Source organism: Geotrypetes seraphini, chromosome 1 (genome assembly GCF_902459505.1).
Source record: "Geotrypetes seraphini chromosome 1, aGeoSer1.1, whole genome shotgun sequence".
Taxonomy (NCBI): Eukaryota; Metazoa; Chordata; class Amphibia; order Gymnophiona; family Dermophiidae; genus Geotrypetes; species Geotrypetes seraphini.
In genome coordinates this window covers 262790728-262817372 of record NC_047084.1, presented here as the reverse complement: position 1 = coordinate 262817372, position 26645 = coordinate 262790728, and the positions used below count along the sequence as shown (strand labels likewise).

At 45.2% G+C, this 26645-nt stretch overlaps 1 protein-coding gene across 6 annotated transcripts in view; it reads left to right on the top strand.

Moving 5' to 3' along the window:
- The window catches only part of HTT (huntingtin), an 831912-nt gene that overhangs the window by 293147 nt on the left and 512120 nt on the right, over positions 1-26645 (top strand). For all 6 annotated transcript variants that reach the window (XM_033950363.1, XM_033950354.1, XM_033950401.1 and 3 more), the window contains 4 exons: positions 305-402; positions 15773-15912; positions 21221-21284; positions 23986-24086. In XM_033950363.1, coding sequence (XP_033806254.1) covers positions 305-402; positions 15773-15912; positions 21221-21284; positions 23986-24086 — 403 coding nt within the window. The remainder of the gene's footprint in view (positions 1-304; positions 403-15772; positions 15913-21220; positions 21285-23985; positions 24087-26645) is intronic.

Here is a 26645-nt window from a genome sequence, read left to right as displayed (position 1 = left end):
AAATTTGAAAATGAATAAAGAAGGAGGAAAAAAAAATGAATAAAGAATTAAAAAAAAAAAAATTTTTCAGTTCTAAACTGTAGTCTTGTTTTGGTTTTAATTCTGTAAATAAATAGTTTGGCATACATTCAGAATTCAAACAGATATTATATCCTTAGACATAATCCTTTTTAATTATTGTTAAAAAGATGAATTTAGTGAAACTTTTAAAAGCTACAGTATGTGTAAAATGCCTAAATAAACAGGTTATTAACTTTTCTTTGTTTTCATGGAAAATAACTTGTCTGCCACTTTGTTTTCTCAGGAAATGCCTTTTCCTTGGTAGACTGTGTACCTTTGCTTCAGAAAACCTTGAAAGATGAATCCTCGGTTACTTGCAAGTTATCCTGTGTAGCTATTAGGGTAAGCAAACTGTCTGTTTTAGTTGAAATGATTTGATTCCTTAGAGTAAACTAGCTAGCTAAAGTGTCTGACAAATGATTAAACAGTACTGTAGAACAATGTGTCTATTTCTGATACCTTATCATGTTAACCCTATTTATTAGGATTCAATTTGCCATTTCCAAGTTTATCTTTTTTTATTGAAATTTTTGAAAATACAATCCAAACAAAAGCAGCATCATTTTCCCAACAACCCACCCAGTCCCTCCCTCAAGCCCCTCATCCCCACCCTCTTATACAAATCATATAGAATAACTGAAAAGCCAATTATAAAACCTTGAGCAGTTAACCCCCTTCAGAGCACCCCACCCCCCCCTTCCCATCCACAACAACAGGACATCAACACAGAAGTTTACAGCTCTAACAGAGTGGAATCCGACCTCCAGGCAACATAGCTATCCCAGATTTTATGATAAGGGACCAACCTTTGACGCCGTAGCGCCATGAGTTTACACATTAAATGTGCATAATCCAGATGGCAGAGTAAGTATTGTTGCTCAGGAAGTGTTGTGGAACACTAGTGTTTTGCCAAGGCCAGGCGGGCCACAATACAAATAAACAAGGCTAAACAATTTTCTGATGGGGTATAACACCGGTATAGGAGCATTAAATAGGAAGCATTCCTTCAACGTAGGAAAATGCTTCTGGGTAATGTGAACTATCAATTGACCCACCATATTCCAATAAGGCTTTATCACAAGACACGACCACCATATATGTTGAAAAAATCCCACACATCCACAGGACCTCCAACATAGATTCTTCTGGTGGTCATAAATCTGGGACAAGCGCTTAGGAGTCATATACCATTGGTAATACATTTTTTAGCTATTTTCAATTAGAAAGGAAGTAAGTGGAATATAGAAAAGATATATATATATATATATATATATATATATATATATATATATATATAAAGTTAACCATGCAGAGTCTCCCAACCTTCTCCCCTAACTCCTGCTCCCATTGGTTCTTATAACAATCCTCAGGAGCCTCCCGGGCAAGCAGTGCCCCATATAAACGGGAAATTCCCCCCGACCTACCCCCCTCCGCAACGCTTGTTCCAAGCTAAGATCCCAAAAAGCATGTTTAGCTAGAAAGAGCCTTAGTTGTGTTATAAGAAAATGCATCCTTGGAAGACAGGCCATATTCCTCCTGCAGCTCTCAAAAGATAACATTCCCTTATCCTTTCAAAGCTGCCCAGCTGTACGTAACCCTGCCCGGACCCATTGGAAGTGGATAGGATCCTCTCCCCCGGCACAAAGCCCTCTATTAAAGAAATAGGAGGCTGGGCAAAAAACTTGCATTCTGGAAATATTTTCTTGTGCAGGGAATACCAGGTTTGCAAGATCACCCTCAAAAATTGATTTGCAATTCTGAGCCGAGCTCGCAGAATCACCTTATGGGACCATGGTAACCTCCAAAGAGAAATATCTGGAGAAAAGGCTTGTTCTAAAAGTATTCATGGACAATTTACATAGCCCACCCATGCTGCCACTTTTTGCATCAAAGCAGCCTGCTGATAAAGAAAAAAATTTGGAACTCCCATACCTTCTTTCTGCTTTGCTTGAAATAGAATTCCCCGCTGTACCTGGGGAGGTTTGTGTCGCCAAATATAGGCAAACACTTTTCTGGTCACGCGACAAAAAAATGCTTTGAGGATTGCAGTAGGCATTGCCATAAAGTGATATAGTAATTTAGGTAATATCATCATTTTTACAGCTGCAATTCTCCCCATCCACCCAATTATCATTCCATCCCAGCCATCTAGTTCCTGAAACAACTGTTTCTGCAAGGCCGGAAAATTAGCACTAAATAAATTAGCAGGATCTGCTGTCAAGTGGACCCCTAGATATTTGATGGATTTATGTGCCTAGCGAAAAGGGAATTGGGACTGCAACTCTTGAACCTGCTGCTCCCCTAAAGTAAGATTTTTCCATGTTCACACGGTAACCTGACGCCTGGCCTTATGCTGATAAAACCTGTGTCAACTCAGTCAAAGATTTAGTCAGGTCACTAATAAACAATAGCACATCATCTGCAAAAAGTAAGATCTTATAGGACTCATCCTGTACTCGTAAGCCCTGTATATCACGATTCACATGAATCAAGTAAGACAGAGGTTCTATTACTATGGCAAATAGTAACAGGGACATGGGACATCCCTGTCTGGTACCCCTCAACAATGTTACGGGCTCTGACAGAAAACCATTGACTTTAAATTGCGATGAGGGTTCATGATATAATAAAGAAATCCAGGTTAAGAATTGTTTTCCAAATCCCATTTTTTCTAAAACCCCAAATAGGAATTTCCAGCTGACTCTATCAAAAGCCTTCTTGGCGTCCAGAGAGAGTACCAGCGAAGGAAATTCCTTGTCCTGCATGCCACATCAAATGCACCCACTCAAACAAAGAGAGAAAGTTAATATGTTAATAGTATAGTTTCAAGGAATAAAAACCTAATATATTATTTATTTTTTACATTATTTAAATCTTTTTTTTTTAAATAAATTAACAACTTAATTCATTTTGTGCAAAAATATCAAGTGAAAACATCACTAAAATTTTAAAATCATGCTTCTTAACCTGCTCAAGAGACGTCAGCTGTCACTTCCTCCCAATCCTCCCGAGGTTCTCCAGAGCCTCCCTAATCTTCCGCTTCTTCAGTGATCTCAATTGCTTGTTTTGTACCAATAACACAATGACTTTGCCCCGCACTACTGCTTTCAGAACCTCCCATAATAACCCCATCTTAATATCCGCTTTATCATTAAATTCCAGGTATTCTACAGTAGTTTTAGATAGCTCTTCCATATTTCCCGGATCCAGGAGTAAGACATCATTGAACCTCCAAGGAGTCCTCGGATGCGCCTCCTCCAGGCCCTGCAAAGTCATCAACTCAGGAGAATGGTCTGAGAGAGTGCTGCTCACTATTTGATAAGATTGTGTTTTGGAGACCAATGACTGTTCTCCCAATCACAGGTCAATTCACGAAGAGGAAACGTGAACCTGAGAGAAATAATTGTAAGCCCTCTCGGCAGGATGGACTTTTCTCCACAATTCACAAAGATCTCAGTGGCACAAAAGGTACCAAAATCTGGTCCTATCCAATTGCCCATAAGGGGGACCCGAGGAGTAAAGTTATCTAATTTGGGTTCAAGCGTTAGATTAAAGTCTCTACCCATTAATAAAGTTCTTTCCACATTCCTCTGAATACAAAGTTCAAGTTTCTGAAGAAACGCCCCCAGATTTTCATTGGGCGCATAGACATTAGCCAAAGTAAACCAATGGCCCCCCAGTTCTGGACACCAAAATTATAAATCTACCCTTGGTATCCTGAATTACCTTTTTGCAGTTGACCTGTACCCCTTTTGTGATGATAATACCAATTCTCATAGATTTTTTTATTCCCTTTATTGGAGGCCAAATAGATCTCCGGAAATCTGGGATGTCTCAAGACATATTCGTGATGGGTTATATCATGGGTTTCTTGATCAAAATCAATATGGGCTTTAAATTGTAACAGTTCCAGAAACAACAGATGTCTCTTAGGCCCAACATTAAGCCCTCTAGCATTTATCGATAAAGCCTCAGCTCAGACACTGTACTCATTAATTACAGATAATATATAGCTGCAATAAAAAAAAAAGCTATCAGACCCCCAATGCTCCCAAGATGGAAGAGACCCCCCCTGCTCCACTGGTGTTGATCCCTGTGGTTACCTTGCAGTTTACCCCCCCCCCATCTGCTTCTCCAACCACCCCTCCCATCCTCCCCTATTCCCCTCTCCCATCTCTCAGTCCCAGGTAGACCTTCCTGCCCCCTGGCCTGACCGGATTTCAGGAGGAAGGGCTCTCTACATGCTCAGTCATACATACATATCACAATCAGCCAAACAGTAACACCAACACTTATCCAATCTAAGCAATCAAACCATCAGAGTATTAGCCCCCTGGCCCAAAACAAGAAAACAAAGCTAGTAACAGTCAAACACTCCCAGGCCACCCTTATAATGTCTGAAAGGTGCCAAGACACCGGCTGGAAAACTCAGATCCACACCCCGTTCTGAAGGCGCCACCTAATGTCGGAGGTCCAGGATGCATGGCGGCCACCGGGGAGTTAGTCTGCCCCCGGCACAGCCCACTCTCTGCCAATGAGGCCGGGGGTGGCTGTGACACTAAAGATGGGGCAGGCCCTTTTGCTGGAGCCATCCCCTAAAAAACTGTTCCGCAGGAAAGAGTTGGGCTATTTCTTCTAGGTACTGTACCATCTGCAGTGTTCCCTCCAGAATAAAACATTAGTGCGAAGGGATGTCGCCACTGATACTTCACATTTCTGTCCCGTAGGTAAAGCAACACTGGTTTCATCTCCGCTGTCCTCCGAAGTGTCACAGATGCTAGGTCTTGATACAGTTTGATCTCAAAGGTATCCCACTTGAGATTAGGTTGGGCTCTAGCTGCTTTCATGAACGCTTCCTTGGCTTTGAAATCGGAGAAACAGGCAATTATATCTCATGGCTGATTGCCGCGTTGTGCTGTGAGAGCTCATTGTGCCCTTACAATGCCAGTGGTATCAGAGAAAACTGAAGAGGTATCAGTGAAGAGTAGCATACTAGCCACCTGCTGGACCACCCGCTCACTGTTGACATATTCAGCCAGTTCAGGGACTCCACGCATTCAAAGATTTGAGTGAAGTCCTCCAGCTTATCTAACACATATGTTTGCTGCGTATGAAGGTCTTGAAGCTGGTCCTAGTGCTCATCCAGGCGCTCTTCCATCTCCCTGACGCAGTGCCCAAGTTCTGCAATATCGCCCAGGAGATAAGCAGCTAAAGTGGAGAGCTTGGCCTGCAATGATTTTATATCAGCTCTGATTTTGTGCAGGAGAACTTTCACTTCTTCCATCAGCTCTGGCTGGGCTGGGGCAGACATCGCTACCTCCAGGGCAGTTGGCAGAGCTGGGGAGGACGTATGCTGCCTGTCTTGCGCTGCCATCTTGGAGGCTTCCATACTATTATGCATGAAAGCAAAATCTTTCAGAGTTTTACAGGTGGCTGAGTCCATCCAAACTTTACAAACTTGAACCGCAAATATGCCTTAAATCCACGCTTCTTTTTTGCGCAAATAATGTGCGTTTTGGACAGTGAAGGAGCTAAATTAAGACCCGAGCATGTGGAATTCCACGTTCAGCCAATCATCTAGGACGGTAACATCACTTCCTCCCCCCTATTGATTGTATTTTTGCTTATATTTGGTCATTTTACTATTGTTTCATTTTAACATGATTTCAAGTTTTATTTTAAATTGTATAGAAACATAGAAACATAGAAAGATGACGGCAGATAAGGGCCATAGCCCATCAAGTCTGCCCACACCATTTACCCACCCTCTTAAGTCTACTGACCCCTAAAGTACAATAATTGTTCTGTCATTCTACTGACCCGCCAGTTCAAGTCCTAGTGACCCTATCCCTTGGCATGACCTCGTAGGGATCCCACATAGGTATCCCATTTGTTCTTGAAGTCTGGGATGCTGCGTGCCTCGACCACCTGCACTGGAAGCTTGTTCCAATGCTCAATCACTCTCTCCGTGAAGAAGTACTTCCTGGCGTCTCCACGAAACTTCCCTCCCTTGAGTTTGAGCGGATGTCCTCTTGTGGTCGAGGGTCCCTTGAGAAGAAAGATATCCTCTTCCACCTCGACCCGTCCCGTGATGTACTTAAAAGTCTCAATCATGTCTGTTACACCTCACCTCTTCATACAGATGGTTAAATAAATCCTGACAAATAAAGATATCAAAAAATGAAATTATAGATTACTAGTAATAAATCTGCAAATTCATTCAAATCGGTTACAGTAGCTGAAGATTGGAGTTTAGCCAATGCAACACCAACCTTTAAAAGAGGCCCTTGGGTAAATGAGAAAACTGCAGACCAGTGAGCCAGACAACAGTGCTGAGCAAAATGGCATATAAACTATTCTTATGGTAGTTGGCTTGGTTTTCTGTGCTGTACTATACTCAATGTATAAAACAATTCAGATTACCACTCAAATTACAGATACAGTATATACAAGACCACATTCTCGCTAAACTTTAGCTAGCAAGGATAGAAGTTGGCTGAAAATCCAGTTTAAACAATTCCTGGAGAAATGCTAGATATACGAAGTTGAAAGGTCATGGTGTCAGTTCAATTCAAACTATACCATAATAGACAGCATGGAAGAACATACAAAAAAATAGATATACAGTAATATGGTGTCAGCATGATACCAATAAAATACCTAATAAGTACACATTAGAACATTCAGATAATGTACATAAGGTGCTTATTTTGGGTGTTCTCTAAGTAGGGAATCTCAGATATTGATATGAGGGAGAGAAGCAAGATGGAAGATCAGGGATGGAAAAGAGCAGGAGGAGGGAAGACCAGGATGGAGGTGAGGAGGGGGAAGAACGCTTTAGGGTCTTGGCTAAAATCTGGAGAGAGAGGTGTCACTTGACTCCAGACCTGTTTCCCCTCTGATCCCTATCCACTGTCCAGGTTTTCATGCTCAATTCTCTCCTCACCTTCTCTTCCCTTTCCCATGCCATATCACACCAAGACAATATAGTAACATAAATACACATATGTACTCCTTGCCCCTTCTTTAATCTTTGATCTCTGTGCTGATTTCTACGTTTCTATGCTAGTGTAGAGCAGTGGCAGTAACCTAGGCTGCATTGTTTTCTGTCACCCAAGCCCTATTTATTGCTTTGTTTGATCTACAGCACAGGTGTCGAAGTCGGTCCTCGAGGGCCGCAATCCAGTCGGGTTTTCAGGATTTCCCCAATGAATCTGCATGAGATCTATTTGCATGCACTGCTTTCAATGCATATTCATTGGGGAAATCCAGAAAACCCGACTGGATTCCGGCCCTCGAGGAGGGACTTTGACACCCCTGATCTACAGCAACATTGTAGAGTCACAGTGTAAAGTAGAAGTTGGGCCTTAGATGGAGAGTGATGCTACCAGCCAGTTCAGATTTAGTGTTGAGAGGGGGTTGTTGGCATTGTGATGGTGGTGGTGGTCTCCCCTAGTAGTTTTGTGGTACCTGACCAATTCTGCAGGAGCGATCAGATTATACAGCGCTTTCAGCCATAGAACTGAGAGAGACTTAGGGCTTTCATTATTGGAGTATTGTAAAAGATTACTGTTCATATGTACCTCAGTTAGTTGTGGGAATGATTGTAATCTATGAAACATTACCCTAGAGGTGTATTGCTTTATTAGAAGAATCAAATACCCCATCTCCTCCTCTTCCTCCTCCTTTCCATGCTGTGGGCCACAGCAAGTTTAAGTTCAAGTTTATTAAAAATTTGATTAATTGCTTATCATGAATTTTAAGCGATGTACTGTACAATTAAAATAAGGGAAATACATATACTCATAGAAAACAGACAAAATGACAAAAACAATAACAGGCATTATCCCAGGACAAGCAGGCAGCCTATTCTCAACATGTGGGTGATGTCATCCATGGAGCCAGGATGTGGACAGCTTCACAAGTAGACTTGCTTGAAGAACTTTAAGAAAGTTTGCGACTGCCACACCGCACATGCGCGAGTGCCTTCCCGCCTGACGCAGGGTGCGCGTCTCCTCAGTTCTCAGTTTTCCGTGGAGCCGAGAAGTCCTATTTCGACGCTCTCTGCTAGACTCAGTTCAACTTCGTGCCTTCTCTCACCGCGGCTCGTGTTTTATTTTTTTACAGGATCGCTGTGTTTCTTTGCACGTTTTCATTTAAAAGAAAACCCAACAACCTTAATTTTATTTTTCCTTTGTGTCATGGTGGGGCCTGCCTTGCTATTTTTCCGTTTATGTCCCGTCTGGTCACAAGCTTCAAGAAGTGTAGCTGTTGCCAGCGCGCAATCTCCCTCACTGACCCACATAGGTGGTGTGTTCAGTGTTTGAGACCTGACCTTTGTCCGGAGTTGTGTGCCCGCTGTACTACCCTTCAACTGCAAGCCATCAAACGTTGTCGACTTCAGGTGGAGAAACTCATTGGCGGTATGGATCCACTTACCCCAGTCTCGACCTTGAATCCGGTCAAGCTTCTCACAGGGGTTCCGCCTTCTGCCTCGACCTTAATCAAATCCTCCTCGTTTGGTGGGTCCTTGTCCTTGGGCAAATCTGCTAAGTCTTCTCCTGAGGAGCCGTTTCCTCAGATCAGGTACAAGCAGTGGTTATCAAGCTGCCCAAGAAGCATGTCTCAGAGTTGAAGAGTCGTTCTTCCTCCTCTTCCTTGGAGACTATAGCCACACCAAAATGTACCAGATCCTCAAGTCTCGGTATCACATTTGGAGGCTATGATCCAAACCATTATGGATCAGCAGTTTAGTAATATGCTTGCCAAACATACTCCTATCTCGACTCTTGCTTCCTGCAGTCCAGTCTGAGCACTTAGCAGTATCACAAGGAGTCAAATCCTTGGTAGTGCCTCGAGCTGAATCTACCCACTCTATACAAGGAGTTGAGTTCTTGGGAGTGCCTCAAGAGGATTCTACACACTCTATGCAAGGAATCAAGTCTTTGCGAGTGTCTCGTCTGGAGTATAAGCATGCTACTCAAGGAACCGAGTCCTTGTCAGTGCCTCGACACACTTCGACACAAGGAGCTCAGTCCTTTTTGGTGTCTCAATCTCCAGCCTCCAGCCCTCCTTCCTCGCATAAGGCGTCATCCTTTCCGAGGCATAGGGTGAAGACTCTTCAACGTTCCTCTCAGCGGTACCTGCCTGGTTCGAGGCACAGGTCTCCACATCAGTCGAGGCATCCATCGAGGCACAGGTCCTCTTCTTGAGACAGGCCTCGTTTCTCCAGGCCTCGAGACTCTTCGAGGCCTCCAACTCCGAAGTTGAAGGTCCCACCTCCAGAGCTTTACACGTATGCTTCTTCTCCTACAAGGGATTCTATCCATTCTCTCAGTGAGTCATCTAAACCTGCATATTCAGACCTCAGGTATCAGTACTCCAGAGAAGCTTCACCTTTGTTCTCTGCCTTGTGAGGCACCTCGAGGTCACCTTCTTCCCCTCAAGGTCAATCTGTTCCATTTGTCTCAATCAGGCCTCAAATCCACATCCATTTGAGTCCATCTCAGTGCATTTACTGCTTTGCATCAGCCTATTAAAGGGAAACTCCTTTCTGCTCATCCTGTGGTCTCCAGATTTATGAAAGGTCTTTTCAATGTCAAACCACCTCTCAAACCTCCTCCAGTGGTTTGGGATCTCAATGTTCTTGCTCAATTGATGAAGCCTCCCTTTGAACCAATGGCTTCGGCTCATCTCAAATATCTCACTTGAAAAGTGATTTTTCTCATTGCTCTCACGTCTGCTTGCAGGGTCAGCGAGCTACAAGCTTTAGTTGCAGACCCACCTTTCACAGTATTCCATCATGACAAGGTGGTCCTCCGTACTCATCCTAAATTCTTATCTAAAGTGGTTTCAGAATTTCATCTCAATCAATCTATTGTACTTCCAGTGTTTTTTTCCAAAGCCTCATTCTCATCCTGGAGGAACAGCTCTTCATACTCTGGACTGTAAGCGTGCTTTGGCTTTTTACTTGCAAAGGACTAAGCCACACAGATCTGCTCCTCAACTTTTTGTCTCCTTTGATCCAAACAAGCTGGGACATCCGATTTCCAAGCTCACCATCTCCAACTGGTTAGCTGCTTTCATCTCTTTCTACTATGCTCAGGCTGCTACATTGTCGAGTCACAACCCAAAATGTCAGAACCATGGCGGCATCAGTAGCTATCCTTAGATCTACTCCTGTTGAGGAAATATGTAAAGCTGCCACTTGGTCCTCGGTTCATATCTTCACCTCTCATTATTGTCTGGATGTTTTTTCCAGACGGATGGCCATTTCGGCAAGGCAGTATTACAAAATTTATTCTCCTCAATTGCCAACACTCCCACCATCCCATTCTGGTTAGCTTGGAGGTCACCCACATTATTGAGAATACGCTGCCTGCTTGTCCTGGGATAAAGCACAGTTACTTACCGTAATGGGTGCTATCCGGGGACAGCAGGCAGCTATTCTCACAACCCACCCACCTCCCCTGGTTGGCTTCTCTGCTAGCTATCTGAACTGAGGAGACGTGCGCAAGTCTGCTTGCGAAGCTGTCCGCATCCAGGCTCCTTGGATGACATCACCCACATGTTAAGAATAGCTGCCTGCTGTCCCTGGATAACACCCGTTACGGTAAGTAACTGTGCTTACTGGAACGCTGGGAAAAGGGTAAACTACAGTGTTTTAAAGAAAGAAATTAGAAGTGCCTAGAACAGAGCAGCACAATGGTAGGGAATGCCAGGAAAGAAAAAAATATATTTTATATATTAACTATAACATGCAGCATTAAAAAAAGAAAAAAGATGTTCCCTTCAATAAACGGATTTTCAAATAGCCCATGGCATTTTAAGCAAGATAGTTTTCAGTATAATCTTCCACTAACTCCCTCCAGATAAAAAAGCAGATACCAGATAGCAAAGAAAATTAGCCATTCACTGGAAAATAATACCATGTTTCCCCGAAAATAAGACCTACCCCGAAAATAAGCCCTAGCATGATTTTCGGGATAGGTCTTAATATAAGCCCTACCCCTGTAAATGAGCCCTAGTTGCTGGCAACAGGGCTGGCAGTTTGTTACCCTGAGGCTATTGAAATAAAATATGTCTTCAAAAACTCCCATGAAATTAACTACCGACTATGCTAAGAAACATTTATGGAACACTGCAAGTCTAATGTTTTTTTTAAGTACAAAGCGGCGGGTGTGTGTGTGGGGGGGTATTAATTAAGAAATGCCAGATTGGGCATAAGGTGACGGGGGAGAGCTTTTTTGGGGGGTTGGGGCATTAGAGAAATGCTGGTCCGAAGGGATGAAGAGGGAAAAAAGAAAGATGCCAGACCTCGGGGGCGGAGAAGGGGAGGGTAGAAATGCCAGACCATGGTAGGTAATAGGAGGAGGAAAGAGAAGGAGAGAAGAGGAGATACCAAACCACAACAAGGGAGAAAAAGAAGGAGAGAGATGGACAACAAAGGTAGGAAAAATTATTTTATTTTCAACTTAATGATTGAAATATGTTGGTTTTGAGAATTTACATCTGCTGTCTATGCATTTATTTCTATTTCTCGTGTGTTGTACTACATGCATGCAGAGTCTGGCATTAGGGTTTTATTTGTATATATTAGGATTTTTAATTTGTGTTCCTGTATTTGCATAGAGTTGATCTATGTTCTGCATGTGTGATCAAGGCCAGATGTTCTGGTAGGAATGAATGATGAGAAACGTTATTAATGTCATGGCCAAAATAGGAACATATTTGTTGGCTCTCCTTCACCCCTTTTGGACTCAAAACGGCCCTTACATTATGGAAGCGGGGAGGAGAGAGGGGGCAGAGGCAGGCTTTTTTATCGCCAGCTGCGGCGATATTAGCTCCGATGCTCATAGGAATTCTATGAGCTTCAAATCTGTTACACTGTGGCCAGTGCTAAAAACCGCACTATGATTTTGCAAAAAGGGGGTAGTTTGTGATTACATATTCCATACTGGGCGAAGGTGTTTTCTGTGTGTATGAAAGACATGGTTTTCTATTAGCATTGACTGTGCAGGATCAGTCTGTTCTAGTCTGGCTTGTTTTTAGTTTTAGAATGGGTGCATTGATGTTCTGCTGCTCACTGCAGTATGTAAGATGTTGCCTTTTCCTAGGTACCCTTGTTGTGTGATATGTGGATTGTTACTAAAAATCATGTTTTTCATATAGATGAAAAAAATGATGGGCCCCAGGTATCACATATGCTAGGTACGCCACTGATCTTAAGCACTCAAAAATTTATCAAATAAAAAACTTTCAGCTAATGTGTAAAAGTAGTATGAGAAGAAGCTGCCATAATGTTCCAGGTATGTTTTTGAAAACTGAATTACCGTATTTTCACATAGATAACGCGCACCCGTGTAAAACGCGCACACGGGTATAGCGCGCAAAAAACACAAATTTATGTACAGAAATTTTTATATACCGCGCACACCCGTATACCGCGCATGCTGCCCGACTCTCCCGTCGCCGCCTGACTCTCCTTTCGCCCGCCCCGACTCTCCTCTGGCCACCCCGACTCTCCTTTCGCCCGCCCGACTCTCCTCTCCACCTTGAAGTCCTGTCCCCACCCTGAAAGCCTGATGCCCCCCCCCGACGTCCGATTCACCCCCCCCCAGGACCGCTCGCACCCCCACCCCGAAGGACCGCTCACCCGCACCCCCACCCCGAAGGACCGCTCGCACGCACTCCCACCCGCACCCGCACCCCCACCCTGAAGGACCGCTCGCACCCCCACAGCCTCCCGACCCCCCCATCATGTAGAAGCTCCTACCGGTGTCCCTGCTGCTTCCTCTTAGCGGTCCCGACTCCCCGACACGATCGGGGCAAGAGGGAGCTCAAGCCCTCTTGCCCCAGCCAACCGCGGCACCCCTGACACGATCGGGGCAAGAGGGAGCTCAAGCCCTCTTGCCCCAGCCAACCGCGGCACCCCCGACACGATCGGGGCAAGAGGGAGCTCAAGCCCTCTTGCCCCCCCGACTCCCCGACACGATCGGGGCAAAAGGGAGCCCAAGCCCTCTTGCCCCGCCGACTCCCCAACTCCCCGACAATATCGGGCCAGGAGGGAGCCCAAGTCCTCCTGGCTCTTGCGAACCCCCCCCCCCACTAGTTGTTCGGGCCAGGAGGGAGCCCAAACCCTCCTGGCCACGGCGACCCCCTACCCCCACCCCGCACTACATTACGGGCAGGAGGGATCCCAGGCCCTCCTGCCCTCGATGCAAACCCCCCCCCCCCCAACGACCGCCCCCCCCAAGAACCTCCGACCGCCCCCCCCAGCCGACCCGCGACCCCCCTGGCCGACCCCCATGACACCCCCACCCCCTTCCCCGTACCTTTGTATAGTTGGCCGGACAGACGGGAGCCAAACCCGCCTGTCCGGCAGGCAGCCAACGACGGAATGAGGCCGGATTGGCCCATCCGTCCCAAAGCTCCGCCTACTGGTGGGGCCTAAGGCGCCTGGGCCAATCAGAATAGGCCCGGGAGCCTTAGGTCCCTCCTGGGGGCGGGGCCTTGGGCACATGGTCGGGTTGAGCCCATGTGCCTCAGGCCCCGCCCCCAGGTGGGACCTAAGGCTCCCGGGCCTATTCTGATTGGCCCAGGCGCTTTAGGCCCCACCAGTAGGTGGAGCTTTGGGACGGATGGGCCAATCCGCCCTCATTCCGTCGTTGGCTGCCTGCCGGACAGGCGGGTTTGGCTCCCGTCTGTCCGGCCAACTATACAAAAGTACGGGGAAGGGGGTGGGGGTGTCATGGGGGTCGGCCAGGGGGGTCGTGGGTCGGCTGGGGGGGCGGTCGGAGGTTCTTGGGGGGGGGGCGGTCGTTGGGGGGAGGGGGGTTTGCGTTGAGGGCAGGAGGGCCTGGGATCCCTCCTACCCGTAATGTAGTGCGGGGTGGGGGTAGGGGGGTCACCGTGGCCAGGAGGGTTTGGGCTCCCTCCTGGCCCGAACAACTAGCGGGGGGGGGGTCGCCAGGGCCAGGAGGACTTGGGCTCCCTCCTGGCCCGATATTGTCGGGGAGTTGGGGAGTCGGCGGGGAAAGAGGGCTTGGGCTCCCTTTTGCCCCGATCATGTCGGGGAGTCAGGGGGGCAAGAGGGCTTGAGCTCCCTCTTGCCCCGATCGTGTCGGGGGTGCCGCGGTTGGCTGGGGCAAGAGGGCTTGAGCTCCCTCTTGCCCCGATCGTTTCGGGACCGCCAAGAGGAAGCAGCAGGACACCGGTAGGAGCTTCTACATGATGGGGGGGGGGGTCGGGAGGCTGTGGGGGTGCGAGCGGTCCTTCAGGGTGGGCGTGTGGGTGCGGGTGGGAGTGCGTGCGAGCGGTCCTTCGGGGTGGGGGTGCGGGTGCGTGCGAGCGGTCCTGCGGGGGGGGTGTGAATCAGACTGGGGGGGGGAACTATGTAAAAAAAATTTTGTACAACGCGCTCACGCGTATAACGCGCAAGGGTGTGCGCGGTACGTAAAAACCACGTATAACGCGCGCGTTATATGCGAGAAAATACGGTAATCACTTAAGTTTTTAGCATTGTAAACCAACCAGATACATGTTGATGGTCGGTATATCAAACTATAAAGAAACTTGGATCACCTACATTTTTTTAAGAGTTGGAGACTAATTACAGAACAGAAAGTATTCCTCCCATCTCGGCTGACTAACAATTTTTTTAACCAACCCCCCTCCCTCCCTGTGCATCGTCGTTTTTAATCCATGTTGGTCCAGCGGTATATGGGGCAGGAGCGATCTTTCCGTGCTCCTGCCCCGTGCTGAGCCTTGCACGCAATGTCTGCCTCTGATCTTGCGTGCAAGGCTCAGCACAGGGCAGGGTGCACCCGACAGGACTGAGCTTTTCGTGCTCCCTGTCCAGCCCCGTGTCGCTCTCTGAATGCTGCTACCAGTTCTCGTCCCCAGAGAGGGTACAGAGTAAGAAGGTGGGACAGGGTGTAAAGCCTAGCAGGGAATGTGGGGTTGGGTGCAGAGCCTGGCAGGGAGTGAGGGGAGCTGGGTGCAGAGCCTTGTAGGGCAGGGAGGGAAGAGGGCTGGGTGCAGAGCCTGGCAGGGAGGGGGGCTGAGTGCAGAGCCTGGCAGGGCATGGCAATCGAATATTAAGCCCCCATCTTATATTTGAGTCAACCATTTTTCATCCTTTGGGGGGGGGGAATGGGGGTCTCGACTTATATTTGGATCAACTTATATTCAAGTATATACAGCATGTACTTTTCACTTATTCTCTATGGGCACCCATAGAGGGTAAAATAGCATGTGTGCTTTGAAAATATCATGCATACAATGTTTTCCTCCCCTTGCCTAAATACACCCCTTGGGAACAACCTCATAATCCCTCGTACAAGTGAAATTTTCACTGTAGAAGCCACACTGTAGGAACTTTCTTATATATGTAGATGACTGGAGGAAGACTGTTTTTAGATGGGGCAATCTAGGCATGTTTAATCCTTTTTAAGGTAGCTAAATTTCTTTGAAAAATATACTAGAAATGTCTATATTGCACGTTATATTCTATCATTTTAACCACTACTGATTAGCTGTTAAAAGTATGGTAATTTGAGAAATGAATAAGTATGGTAATTTGTGGGTTTGGACATGAAAGCAGTACTCATAGAGGGTGACATCATACAAACAGGAAACAAGCTGCAAATCATGTGTATTGAGCACAAAGATTAAATATTAACACATCACATATTTTTTCCCTTTTTTTTAGCATTGCCTTATGAGTTTATGTAATAGCACCTATAGTGAATTAGGTTTACAACTGATTGTTGACCTACTGACTTTGAGGAATAGCTCTTACTGGCTGGTACGAACTGAGCTTTTGGAAACTCTAGCTGAAATAGATTTTAGGTAAGTGGTGTTTTTAAATAGTTTCTGTAAAGTTATTTGTAACATTCTCTCAAATGACCTTAAAAGATTTTATCAACATTTATATTTTGGAACATCAGTGTACTTTCTTGCACAGTAACAAAGTGGGAAGAAATGTGAAAAGGATATGAGGGTGTATATAGTGGCTTCAGAAAACTTCCCCTGTTAACATTTCAAGTCTCTGTATAAAAATACTTTTATGTTCCATTCCAAAGAAATGAAACTAAATAAATAATCAATCAGTTAAATAATTTCTGTTTACATAATCAAAAAGCACAAGCCCACATCATGGGATAATTTCTTTTTACTGAAATATAACTCATTCATTTTTGGCCTTTGATTTAGAAAGCTATCACTTCATTATTTTTTTAAAAATTTACTGACTTTTATTTCAGTGCATTCAAGTTTACTAGCACAGTAACTGCATTACTTTATCCATGTTAGTGCTTTGAGGATAACATCACCCAGGTGTGATATTCTCCTAAATTGCAAAGAAAAGCAGCATGAATTACCAATAAAAAGACTTACCTTCCTAAGGTATTTTCCAGAAAATTCTTGGCAATTCTTTTGGACATGTAAGGTAGTTCCTGTGCTCCAATAGCCATATAACATGCTTGAATTAGTTGTTTCCTCCCTACAAACTGGTCCAACCCTCACCACCCAAAAAGATACCCACCATCCTCAGTTACTGCTCTGCATGTAATGTATAAACAGAACACATAACAGAGGTACACACATATACATGCATATGCATGCAAACATGCAAAGGGGTTGGAAAGAATGTCATAAGCCATGGTATGCACATTTTCTTCACTTGTTGATCTCAGAATTTATCATGCCTTTCTCACCATTATGGATCCACTGTTCTTGATCCTTGCTTCTTGAATTCTATTTAGTTTAAAAATGTTTTTTGAATTACTTCTAAGGCAGCTACCTTTTAATGTTTATGTATCATTTTTATTAATATAGGTGATGGTAGAGGTTGGATTTAGTAGTGATCATGGAGACATGGTTCACAGTTATACCAGGCTATAATCTATTCAGGAAAGACAGGGTAGGAAGAAAAGGAGGGGGGCGTGGCATTGTATGTTAAATGCCATATTAAAGCCACACAATTACAAGATGTACAGGGTAAGGAAGAGGCACTGTGGGTCAAACTGGAAAGAGTAAATGGAAAATGTATTTACATTGGTGTGATATACAGGCTTCCTTCATAGACAGAAAGAAGTAGTCAGAGATTAAATAGTAGACATTCAAAATATAACTGTAAAAGAGGAAATACTACTAATAGGAGATTTTAACATGCCAGATGTTGATTGGGGTATCCCTAGTGCGGTGTCTCCTAAGAGTAAGAAGGTGCTGGTTTCTCTATAAGGAGAACTGTTCCAGAAGTTGGTAATGGAATCCATGTGGGATGGGGCCATATTGGACTTAGTGCTTACAAATAGGAAGGAGTTTCTGATGTTATAGTGGGTGATCATATGGCATCCAGTGGTCACTGCATGGTGTGGTTTAACATTAAAACAGGTGTAGAGGATGGCTCATTCAAAAGGTTCTATAGTATAATTGCGTTATAACGGACTTCAAGGGACCTGGAAAAATGGTCCGTTATATCCAGAATTGCATTTTTAAAAAACTTTATTTAGGGCAACTTGAAACAACATAAATCGATGAACAATAGTCACTGCACAAGATTATCAGCAACATCAATAACGAAACTCAGCAAAACATTGGTATGGCACGAAATGATTGCAAACCAGTACACTATACTGGAATGAAAAATACTCTGTCATTTTTTTTCTTGGCTGCATTTTGATACTATATCACTGGCATGCCATGTGCCTTGTAGGAAAAGAAGGCTGTTTTGGTTCTTAAAAGTAGTAGCTGAGAAAGTAAAGAAAAAAGGTTCGTTTTCATAAACTACAAAAGATCATAGAAAGAAGAAGACAGACAAAAATCTCCCCTCCATGATCTCCCTCAAGTCCATCTTCCCCCCTCCACCAAGTTCATCTCTCCCATCCATCTTCTCCCCATCTCTCCTCCAGTCCAATTCACCCAAGTCCATCTCCCCTCCCCCCCATCTACCTTTATTTTGACGTTACAACATGTTGCCGGTGGCGGTAGCTATTTAGTGATCCACTTCTGCCACCACTCCTTGCGTCTTCTCTCCACTGCGACTCACCCTCAGTGAAAACTTCCTGTTTCTGCTTGTGCGGCCGAATGGAGAGAAGACGCCCGGAGTAGTGGCAGGGTAGTGAATCGCATTCGCTACCGCTGCTTTTGCCTGGCTGGTGAGAAGAGAAATACTTCCGGCCGGGAAGGAGAGAGCCTTGCTGCCGCTGATTTGCACACAGAGACCCGTTCGGGCTTTTCCTCTGCCACCAGAGTCCTTGCTTCTGATGTAACTTCCGGTTTTGCAAAACTGGAAGTTACATTAGATGGAAGGATTCAATCTTAATGTTTTTCTTTGTTTTTTTCGTGTTTGATTGTTTTGTTAAACTTTTTAGTGATAAATCAATAATTTAAAATAGTACTTATCTCAGCCAAACCTGGGGAGTCAGACCCGACATGTTTCGCACAAAGTCAGTGCTTTATCAAGGGTCTCCCAAGGCCGCCGCCGTCATCCGACTCCAAATGATAGTATGAGCAAAAGAACATTTGGAGTCGGATGACGGCGGCGGCCTTGGGAGACCCTTGATAAAGCACTGACTTTGTGCGAAACATGTCGGGTCTGACTCCCCAGGTTTGGCTGAGATAAGTACTATTTTAAATTATTGATTTATCACTAAAAAGTTTAACAAAACAATCAAACACGAAAAAAACAAAGAAAAACATTAAGATTGAAAAAGACAGCCAATGATGAAGCACCACACTAAGCTTCCCGCAGTATAAAATCTTTTACAGCAGTGGAGTGGTGGGGCTGAGGCGTCCTTTCAAATGATATACAAGATACAGCTAATAGAAACAACATCCAGACCACTTACACAATAGTAGTTACATTCATTTTGAAGAGGCAGGCCTGCTAACTGGCGGGAGTTGACATTGCTCCATCCGGCCTTCATGTTGAAAGTACGGGGGGGTTGTTGGCATGGGCAGCGGTGAGAAGGAGTGGGCATCCCTCCTGCTGCTGGGGATATCGAGTGTTTAGTTGTCAGTGTTGTTTGGGGATCACAGCAGTAGATGGGAGTATGCATCTCTCCTGCCGATCTTCGATTTGGGGGTGTCTTAAAAAAAAAAATATATATGCGGGGGGGGGGGGGGGAGGTTCATTGGTTTCTGAGCTGTCAAAACTTACTATTCTGTCAGTGCCTGAGCCAATCAGCAGTCAGGCACTGATAAGAAATTAAGGCTACAACAGCTCAGACGGTGCTGGAAAATTTTGCTCACAAACATGCTACAAGATTAGAGAATCGCCCAGAGCCCAGAGTTCTCCTTTTAATATTAATGAGAACATTTTGCTAACATTTTAATATTAATGATCTCAATGTACTACATTTGCATGTCAGAGACAGCTAGGAAGCTTGGAAAAGACCATGGTGAGCTGTTTTGATGATCGGCCTGTAAAATACTGCCCCGCTAAACCGGCTGGAGCAGGTTTAGTGACCATGATAAAGGCTCGTTCAGTTTTGAGAATCTTCATTTCACTGTCTGGGAATCATACTTAAAGAAATTATCACCCAAACCACACAGTCAGATTTTGAATGTTTGTCCAATCCGCTATAATAATACCCTTAGTGCGCATGCACACTTCAATCCCTGTGTTCCCTTGCCTCCGTGGTGTCGTGTCCCCGCATGCGCAGTAGGAGCCTGCGCATGTTTCCCCAGCAACATTCCCGCCTGAGAGGAAAGATTGCTGTTAGAACAAAACCTCGGCAGCCAGTCGGGCTCTCCACCTCCAGTTTCAACTTTAAACAAAGGCAGCGACAAACTGCAATACCCCAACACTGCCATACCGACCTACTGCCTCACTGAATGGCCCGACCTCGGTAACCTGCTGCCGAGACAGCCGAGGAATAGAGAGCATAGTGTTGACCTCGTCCTCCGTTGCTGATGCCTACACCCACTTTGTCACTCCCACAGAGCTGTGCGGCCGCAGGCCATTTGCTAGGCCGGCCCACTTCGATAATGCAAGTCAGACCGTCCTAGCAAAAGCCCCGAGGATGCACGGCCTAGCGGATGCTGGACAGGGAGAAGGGGTACTACTGGACAGGGGAAAGCAGTGAAGGGGTGCTGCTGGACAGGGGTGAGGTAAAAGGAAGGGAGAAGTGAAGACAGACAGGGGGAGAGAGACAGAAAAAAAAGACAGACAGACAGATGGGGAATAGAGAGAGACATAAATAAAGAAAGACAGACAGGGGGCCAGAGAGTGAGACAGAAGGGCAGGAAAAGAGAAATAAAGACTAACATACAGAAAGAAATAAAAAAGAGAAAAAAAAGAAAGAAAAGTATACACATATATTCTAGCAACCATTAATGTAACGGACTAAACAACTGGTAGGATAATAAAAGGGCTATTCTGATCTCCCTAAGGGGGGAAGATTAGGATCTGGGGGTGTAGTCCAGCCTAAATCTGCTGTGAAACACTGTGGGGTACAGCATAGGCCTTATGTCATGTTGGGTACCATGTCTAACATTCACATTTTTAATGGTATGGTACAGAGCTCTTGGTTGGGGGAAGGTAGGAGATTTGGGGGAGGGGGGATATCAGAGTTAGGTTTCATTCTATAGTTGGGACCGGGGGGTAGAAGAGCTCCCTTCCCTGGTCCTTCCTTGGGCTAATTGGGTTTCTCTGAATGTAAAGGTGAAGTAGAAATGAAACCATGTACATGCTTATTGCTACTCCAGTGCACTAACTGAATAGCATGTGGTTAGTGCATGAGCCCTTTCTGCTTACACATTGGGTGGCAACAGGGGCTCATGCAATAATAGCCATTTGCTAATGGAAAAATTTGTGCATGGCCATTAATGGGGAAAATAGAAAAATTGGCCATCTTACCTTGGTGGTAAAAATGGCTTTAGTGCACGTGAATGACCTGTGTTAAGGATGCACTAAGGGCACTTCTTACTAGGTAAAGACCAAAATGGCCCATTCAGTCTGCCAAGCAAGGTTACCGGGGTTGTAACTTCCGCTGTGCAGGTTAGTATTCTTCTATGCATTGGCTATGCTGCTGTAGGAAATATAAAAATAGCCAAATGAGTATAGTTTCTACCCAATTAATGTTTGAAACTTTTGCAGAAGTCATTACTTTGTAGTTTGATTAGAAACAGCTGTGTTATTTAAACTATTTAGGTTGGTCAGATTTTTGGAAGACAGAGCTGAAAACTTGCACAGAGGGGTCCACTATTATACAGGGGTGAGTAAATGTTATATTTGTGGCATGTTTGATCCTCTTATATTTGTGGATACTATTACAGCTTGGGCCCAGTCATTGTAAATATAGGGCTCCTTTCTAAGGTGCGCTAGTATTTTTAGCACACGCTAGTGTTGCCCGATTCACAATTCGAATCGGTTCACCGATTTGAATCAGGTGAATCGATTCGAATCGGTTCGTTTTGGTAAAAAACCAGACTCACCGATTCAGCCCCGATTCAAGTTAATTTTTTTTTTCACCACCGGCAGCCAGACTCGTTCCCATCTAATGTAACTTCCGGTTTTGCGAAACCGGAAGTTACATCAGAAGAAACGAAAGGACGTGGGAGTGTTGAGGGGGGAGCGAGCAGACTTCGGAAGCAAAGGGTAACCGGCAGGAGGGCTGAGAATCAGTGGTTGGGGGGGGGGGGCTGAGAATCTGTGGCGACGGGGGGGCTGAGAATCGGCGGCAAGGGGGCTGAGAATCGGCGGGCGGGACTGAGAGCTGAGAATCGTCAGGAGGGCTGAGAATCGGCAGGGTGCTGAGCATCGGCAGGGGGCTGGTGAGTCTTGGGGACTGGGGATGGAAGCTGGGAATTAGCAGGGGGGCTGGTGAGTCTTGGGGGCTGGGGATGGAGGCTAGGAATCGGCAGGGGGCTGGTGAGTCTTGGGGGCTGGGGATGGAAGCTGGGAATTGGCAGGGGGACTGGTGAGTCTTGGCTGGGGATGGAATCTGGAAATCGGCAGGCGGCTGGTGAGTCTTGAGGACTGGGGATGGAAGCTGGGCATTAGCAGGGGGGCTGGTGAGTCTTGGGGGCTGGGGATGGAAGCTGGGAATCGGCAGGGGGCTGGGGATGGAAGCTGGGAATCGACAGGGGGGCTGGTGAGTCTTGGGGGCTGGGAATGGAAGCTGGGAATCGGCATGGGGGCTGGTGAGTCTTGAGGGCTGGGGATGGAAGCTGAGAATCAAGCAGGGGGGCTGGGGAAGCTGAGAATCGAGCAGGGGGGCTGGGGAAGCTGAGAATCAGGCAGGGGGGCTGGGAAAAATTAGAATCGGTCTTGGGAAGCTGAGAATTGGGCTGCCCGATTAACGATTCAAATCGATTTAACACGACAAAAAATCGGCCTCCCGATTCGTTGACTGACCCTCCCCACTCACCCCTAAAGCAGGAGCGGCAGCGCTGCCTCTTGCTGGCCTGCCGCTCCTGCTTTAGAGGGCGAGTGGGGAGGGTCAGTCGGGAAGTGGCTTCCCCACTGGTGTCCGGCTTCATCAATTTACCTAATTTCAGCAGCCTGCCCTGCAGAAGATCGCTGGCTCTAGCGATCTTTGCAAGTTGCCATACGTCGTCCGAGTTGTCTTCTCTCTGCCACAGTCCCGCCCCTTCTCTGACATCAGAGGAGGGGCGGGACCGCGGCAGAGAGAAGACAACTCGGACGACGTATGCAGCTTTCAAAGATCGCTAGAGCCAGTGATCTTCTGCAAGGCAGGCTGCTGAAATTAGCTAAATTGAAGACGCAGGCCTTCAGGGGGGTGAAGATGTTCAGGGGAGGGGGCCCTGGTGGAGAAGTACATGGAGGGAGGGAGGGAAGGGGGGGTTCAAAGAGACGGGCATATGCCGGACTTTGTGGGGAAGAAATAAGGGTCTAAAAATAGAGGAGAGGGAGAGAGATGGTGGACAGTGGGATTTAGGGATGAAAGTTACAGAAAGGGAGAGATGCTGGATGAAAGGGTAGTTGAGAAAAGGTGGATCTGTAGATGTAGATGAAAAAAAGGAAAGATGCCAGACCTCCAGGGGAAGGAAGGGGAATGGAAGGGGAGGACAGAGATGGCAGATGGATGGTTAGCATGAAGAAAGAAGGAGACCCTGGCAAGCAAGTTATCAGAAGACAACCAGAGCCTGGGACCAACAAGATTTGAATAATGACCAGACAACAAAAGGTAGAAAAAATAATTTTATTTTCTGTTTTGTGATTACAATATGTCAGATTTGAAACGTGTATCCTGCCAGAGCTTTTGTTAGACCACAAACGTGAGCTAGGATTTAACAGAGAGAGGAAAAGTCTTTTTTGTTTGTTTATTTTGTTTACACCACAGTGCCAGTGTGGTTAGTAGAAGGCAAAGGGGGTGAAGAGGCTATAAAATAAACCCACCAGGATGTTTGATAAAAACACCCAATTGGGCAGGAAAATCGAATCAAAAAATCTATTCAGTAGGCTGAATCGAATCGAAATTTTTTTTCCTGAATCGGGCAGCACTAGCGCACGCAGTAGATTAGCGTGCGCTAACCCCGCGCTACGCGGCTAGAACACCAGCTCATTGCTGGCGTTAGCGTCTAGCGCACGCTATTCCGCGCGTTAATGCCCTAACGTAGCTTAGTAAAAGGAGCCCATAGTTTTCAATTTTTATTCTTGAAAATAATTATAAAATGATTTATATATTTATTTTAAAACATTTATGGCCTGCTAACCACTTAAATGCTAGTCTTAATTTACTGTTGCTTAATTTTTTTGGTTTCTAAAAAGAGATGCAGTAGTTTTATCTCTAGTTCACGAATCATCTGAATTTTTTAAATTTTAAATCACTAGCTTTCTAAATTTGTCTCTTAGTGATGGTTGAAATGAAATATTAATTGCTGTAGTTAATTTTTAATATTGATCTTCATGTGCCATGTTTTATTAATAACAAATTTATTTTCTTAATAAAGTTATTAAAACTTCAAGATAGAGTACTCAGCAATGTTATCATCCAGCTACTTGGAGATGAAGACCCCAGAGTACGACATGTAGCAGCCTCTTCATTAGTAAGGTATTCCTTTTAGATAATTCCTACTCAGATTTTATATGACAGCAGTGGCATAGCTAGGATTCAGTGAGCCCTGTGCTGAAAATTTTAGATGTCCTCTAATATCACTTTTGCTGGTGACCAGGGTGTGGGGGAGGGAGAATGCTCATTTCCCAAAGCTGACATACAAGAGGCAATCAATAATTTATCTACCTGAGTATTAAAGAAAGTAGCAAGCGTGTTGAAACAAGTCTTTGCATGTTATGACATATCTCAAGGTTACTCATGCACAGTTGCAGCTCAGTGAGTCTATCATTCCAAAAGACAGGAAGTAAGGAAAGTCCTTGTATGAATCAAGTAAGAAACTGCTAGATTTGGATTATTCAGTGATAAAACTTCTCACAAAAGAAGGGAAAAAGCCAAAGGATATATACGAATGCATGACTGCAGTTTATGGTGAATCTGCCCCATCAACCTACAAAGTAAAATTTTGGAGCAAGCAGTTTAAGTGGGATAGAGAGTCCATTGAAGATGACCTTCACACTGGACAGCCTGTGGAAGCAACTTCCACAGAAATGTGCAAGAAAGTCGAGGATTTGGGCAGACTGGATGGACCGTTCAGGCCTTTATTTGCCATCATTTACTATGTTATACAGCTGAATTGAGGTTCCCAAATAGCTGAAAAATGGGCGTTTTGGTAGGTACAGTTTGGAAAATAATTTATGAAAAGTTGGGCATGGCCAAGGTTAGTGCAAGAGGGGTACCAAGAATACTGATGCCATGTCAGAAGGCCACAAGACTCCAATGCTGTCAGGAGAACTTGGAGATGCTCTGTGAACACCAAGTGAATTTTTTCATCGGTTGGTGACTGATGATGAATCTTATTTCTTTCACAGAGATCTTGAGTCCAAAATGGAGTCAATGCAAAAATGCAGGTAATACAAAAAAGTTCAAGACAGAAGAATCTGCAGGCAAAGTCATGGCAACTGTCTTCTGCAATGATGAAGTTTTGCTTATGGAGTTCATGCTACACAAGACAACCATAGTCGGGGAGAATTATGCCAATACAATGATCGCTTTGCAGGAGTCAATCAAGGAGAAAAGAAGAGGAAAACTCACAGCAGGCATGCTGCTTATTCACAACAATGCTGGTGTACATGTCACGACAATCGCATGCTGCTATCCGAGAATGTGGGTTTCAGCAGCTGACCTGGCTCCCTCGGATTATTTCCTGTTCTGAGTTTTGAAGAAATTTCTCCATGGACAGTGGTTTTCAAATGATGAGAACATCAAGGTCAAACAAAAGAATTCTTTTCAAGGGGGTGGTAGATGCATGGAACAGTCTCCCAGAAGAGGTGGTGGAGGCAGAGACTGTGTCTGAATTCAAAAGGGCCTGGGATAGGCACGTGGGATCTCTCAGAGAAAGATAGAGATAATGGTTACTGCAGATGGGCAGACTAGATGGGCCAATTGGCCTTTATCTGCCATCATGTTTCTATGTTTCTAAAAGTGGATGAAGTATATGGAGCTATCATGAGATTATATTGAAAAATAAAATAAACATTTTATGAAAACTTTTTTTATTTCCTATTGAGGTAGATAAAAATTGAATGCCCCGTAATTAATAAAGTCAGAAAAAATATTCTCCTTTTCTACCTTTGTTGTCTGAGCACTGCTTTGGTCCTAATGTTTCGGCAGATTATCTGCTTCTCTGTCTTAGGTTTTTTTTCTTAGTTCTTTCCTATGTCTCCTATCCTTTTGACATTTCTTATCTGTCTATCCATCTTGTCCAGTGTCTCCCCTCTGTTTCCTTGTCCCTATTCTCCCTAAAGAGCAGCTTTTTTTTTGTCCCTGTCCCTCCTATGGCTGCCTGTTTTCCTCTCTCTTACCTTCTTTGTGTGCCTCCTGATGGCCACCCAGTTTCTGTAGGCTGGCATCTCTTTCTCCCTCCCTCCATTGGGCCAGCAGTTCTCCCCCAGTCATTTGTCTCGCTTTCTCTCTCTTCCCTTCATTCCCTTGAGTTTAGAATCTGCCCCTTCTTTTCCCCTTCCTTTATGCTCCATGCCTTTCTCTCTCGCAGCTCTCTCACCCCCTGGTCTATCATCTCTCTTCCTCTCATATCCTCCTTCTTTGTTCCAGGTCTCCCTTGCACTCTTTATTATCCTTAGACAAGCAGGCAACATATTCTTACGTGAGTGGCATCATTCATGGAGCCCGGTACAGATAGTGGTAGAAGTGTATTGTCACTTTAAGATTTTTTGAAAGTTTGTGACTGCCCGCACTGCGCCTGCGTAAGTGCCTTCCTGCTCAACGCTGGCTCACGAGGTCACCAGTTTTTCATTTTACGCAGAAGACACATCTCAATTTTGTTCCCTCAAGTTTGCCTTTCCACTTCTTTTTTTTTTTTTTTCAATTATTTTCATACTTGTTCATTGTTTATTATTCTACTACAGGGGTCTCCAGAGTCCCTCCTCCTGAGATCTATATGCATGTACTGCTTTCAGTGCATATTCATTGGGGAAATCCCGAAAACCTGACTGGATTCGGCCCTCGAGGAGGGACTTTGGAGACCCCTGTTCTCTA